Source organism: Cyphomyrmex costatus, unplaced genomic scaffold, assembly GCF_001594065.2.
Source record: "Cyphomyrmex costatus isolate MS0001 unplaced genomic scaffold, Ccosl1.0 scaffold92, whole genome shotgun sequence".
In the NCBI taxonomy this organism is placed as follows: Eukaryota; Metazoa; Arthropoda; class Insecta; order Hymenoptera; family Formicidae; genus Cyphomyrmex; species Cyphomyrmex costatus.
The window spans coordinates 758,376-762,273 of record NW_017280506.1 but is presented as its reverse complement, the minus strand read 5'-3'; the positions used below and the strand labels follow the sequence as shown (position 1 = coordinate 762,273).

At 30.1% G+C, this 3,898-nt stretch overlaps 2 protein-coding genes across 2 annotated transcripts in view; one reads left to right on the top strand and one right to left on the bottom strand.

Annotated features, from left to right (window-relative positions):
- Positions 1-295: 295 nt before the first annotated feature.
- LOC108781888 (serine protease gd-like) lies at positions 296-1,006 on the top strand. Its single transcript, XM_018550002.1, has 2 exons — positions 296-437; positions 734-1,006. The coding sequence occupies exons 1-2, from the start codon at positions 405-407 to the stop codon at positions 1,004-1,006; spliced, it is 306 nt and encodes a 101-aa protein (XP_018405504.1). The 5' UTR covers positions 296-404.
- A 2,254-nt stretch (positions 1,007-3,260) lies between these two features.
- LOC108781900 (uncharacterized) overlaps positions 3,261-3,898 on the bottom strand; it is a 1,369-nt gene continuing 731 nt past the window's right edge. Inside the window, exons 3-4 of the mRNA XM_018550018.1 lie at positions 3,635-3,831; positions 3,261-3,540 (exon numbers count right to left, since the gene is read on the bottom strand). Coding sequence (XP_018405520.1) covers positions 3,281-3,540; positions 3,635-3,831 — 457 coding nt within the window. The 3' untranslated portion in view covers positions 3,261-3,280. The remainder of the gene's footprint in view (positions 3,541-3,634; positions 3,832-3,898) is intronic.

The window sequence follows — 3,898 nt, the reverse complement described above, 5'->3', positions numbered from 1 at the left end:
TAAAATATAAAATATAAAATATAAAATACAAAATATAAAAAATTTTGAATCGAACGTTATATATCCTGAGAGGCGGCATCGCCACGAATAATTTGAGCCAAAAAAATTTTACATCGGTCAAGCTATTCTGGAGATACAAGCGGTCGAAAAGTAGTGATTTTAATGAAAAATTGAGAAACATCTTCCTCTTTTCCTTCTCCTTCTTCTTCTCTATCCGCATTCAAGGCCGTATTAAAACTTTCTACATCCTCTCTCACCTTTTACTCATACCTTCACCATTTTCGACCCACCGGACCTTTTCATTTTAGTTCTGAAAACTCAGGATTGTTTGTTCACATAATACGGGTGTTGAACTGTCGTTTGGTTCATACGAACTGTAAAACTTTTGTATTAAGGAAACATTTATGTCAGGTGACAGCTCTACGGTTAAAAAAAACGTAAGTTTTTAAGTTTTTCAATTTTAGTATATACATATATAAAATTCAATTCAGCGCTAATCAATTTTGCGTCTTTAATTCAGTAAAAGGAGTTTTAATTCCGTTTAGTAAATTCGGAGATTTTTCTCAAACTGCAATGCACTCACAATTTGATCGTTCCAGCATTCATTTAAACACATTTCCACATAATTTCGAGACGCTATCTGAAAAACGTATGTTGAGTTAGTGGATTTCACGCTACCTTTGTAAAAACAAATTTTGCAAATAATGAAGATTCATTGTTGTATTAATTATAGGAGGCCTGTCACTGGAGTTACCCAGGTTTCGTCAAAATCACCTCGAATCGTACTTTTTGCGCCGGTACACAAGATGGGAGCGGTCCTTGCAACGGTGACAGTGGGAGTGCGCTAGTACTTTTCGATAATACTACAGACCGTTATCAGTTGCGTGGTGTTGTTTCACGGTCAGTGTTTACTCATGAACCAGTATGTGATCTTACGAAATATACCGTCTTTGTCGACGTGGCTAAATACCTATCTTGGATTCAACAACAAATATCCATCACGTAACAATAGTTTCTTATTTCAAAATGCAGAATATATGCTAGTAGATAACATTTTACATAAAATTTATTTGAAGTGACTCCATGTAAGGGAGCATTGACGAATGCATACTATTTAGACTATGCTTTTATTATATTATCTATTTAATACTTATTTTGTACACAAATAAACATTAGAAATTGTAGTTTGATATTTCAGACCTATTATTACATGTTCCACTTTTTACCAATAACAAATTAATTTGTTATAAATCGTTAATATACTGTAAAAAGCACTGTAATATATTGTAAAAAGCACGATTAGACAATCGATTATCTATAAGTTTTCTAAATCGTATCTCCTTTTAAAGTACTGAATGTTTTAATAGAAATAATTAAAATTATAAGATTAAAAAATTATCATTAATCAATTTTTAATAATTAACTAATATTTAGTTTTAATATTCTATTTAAAAAAAGAATAAGTATTTAATAATTAATCAATAACAATGAAAAGATATAAGGACAATGTAAAACTAGTTTATATTTATTTTTACATTTATACATATATTAATTATTTTAATTTTAGTACTATTAATTATCTTATTTTACGGTACGATTTGGGAAACCTGAAATATTTATAAAAACTATTGATTTAATATTTATAATTGCAAAAATGGATTATAAAAATTAAATATATTTTACGTAAAATATTCTATGACAAATCAATCTTCTTTTATAAAAAAATAAAAATTCAGAATAAAATTACACGATTACATTATTATTGTTATTAGCTACATAAGTCGATCGAAAAAAAACTAATATTAGATGTAGTTGAATTTTCAAATTGTTGCTAACATATATAAAAGAAGTGTAATCTATTAAATTTTTGTCTATATTATTTATTTTTCATTTATTTCATATCTTCGTTATTAATTATTGCTTATATTAAATAATAATATAAAATATTGATAAGGTAGGCGACTATAAGTAGGCATTTATAACAACTCTCCTTTATATAGATATTTATGTATAACACACACGCACGCACGTATGCACGCACGCGCATACACACGACGACGTAAAAATTTAAATTATTAAGTTGGACTTTGTCAAAGAACCGAATTTCACATTTTGTATGTAAAATTAGCCAGTTTAATAATGACTGTATTATAAGTAAAATTGTATTATCTGTTGTATCATAAGTAACATTTGTCTCTTGTAAATATTTATTATATTTGTAAGCCGACCTTTTGTGTATTCGCAGAATCTTTTCGTTTTAACCGTTTAAAATCAGTATGTAAACTAAATACTGATACACGCTATGTGTTTATGGTTACAATATCCGCTAAGGTAATCTTTACTCAGAAAGTTCTCGAATATCTTCTGATTTCGACATTTCTCCTTCCCAAAATAGCGTTTCAAGAAATAGGGTCTTCCACGAATATTTTCTTTTTATCTAAAACAATGCTTCTACCCCTAAAAACAAAAGTTACAGTAACAAAAGTTAATAAAAATCAATCAATAATTTTTTTTAATAAGTTAAAAATCATGTATGTTTTGAACGCTCATTTATTCGCGCCATACTTGCTGAATCGTGACGTCACGCGCTATCAGCCAATCAGACTTTCTTTTCGCTCCTCTGTTTTTTAATAATTTTTAATAATTTTTTGGGCGTAAATGAGTATTGCTAATACTGATAAATGGATCTTATGAACAATGCAGATAATTTAAATTTATAAATATAATTTTTTTATGACTAAATATTCACTATTTTATTACAATAAGTTAGGTTAGGTCGGTGACAGCTGTTGTTGACAGTTGATTTAAAATTTACATAAACCGATGTGAAATGGCAGAAAATTTGCAGAAACGAGTAATGGCAGAGAAAAAAAGAAATTACAAGTGGTGTTTTGTGATAACAAACCTACTCTTTGTAGTTTTGTTTGCAGATTTTCTTCCAGAACTGTCAGTACTTGTTCCTCCAAACGCCTGCCTCGTTCCATCGCATCAGTGTCTCTTAATTTGTAGGCTCCAATAATTTGCTCCATAAGACATCCTGCAGGTTTCTTGCAACGAGATGTTTCAAATATTTTGGAAGCTGTTATTCTACCGTACCGCAGCTCTTGCCACAAAGTTGATTTGCTTTGCTCTATGGTAGCTTTTGCCACTTCTTGATAAGGTTTTTTTATCATTTCTTCTCTTGCAAAGTTCAAAAAACTATTCGCATTTTTACATTGAGATAAATTGCAGAAGGAAATCAATAAAGAGTGGATTGATAAATCTTTATATGATTCCACTGTTAGAAAATAACGAGGCAGTTGGCAATCGAAATTTCAATTTTTAATCTCTTGTACAAGACCTGCAGGAAACCAGTATTATTAGGAAGATCTACTGCAGTTCTCTTATTCTTTACCAGATCTTTAGCTTTCATGGTTCTTACATTGCTTCCTATTTGTGCTAATACTGGTTTTTTCCAGTAGCATACGATAGCTGTAGGTTCTGGCTCTTCGCTCCGACGGTGAACCCACATTAAGAAAGCTACCGCATGTTTACAACCTCCTGTACAAAAAAAAAATATATAATTTAGTAATTTGTACTGATTTAAGATATTAATTTAGAGTAGTGATTAAGTTGATTTTAATAACAATTATACCTTCGGAAGCTGCACAGTCTTCGCATCGAACATATTCGACCTTCTCTATCTCTTCGTTGACAAGCATCGATACAGAGTAAGGTTTATTATTTACTCTATGTTCAGGACATATTTTCCCTCGGACTTGGCACAAATTACCTTCACGTTTTACTTCAACGTATCCCACAGCTGCATCACCATAATCTTTACCTTCAGCCCTGTAAAATACAGATATTGATTGTGGAATTATATTAAACTTGAAATAAATAAATAAATATATATATA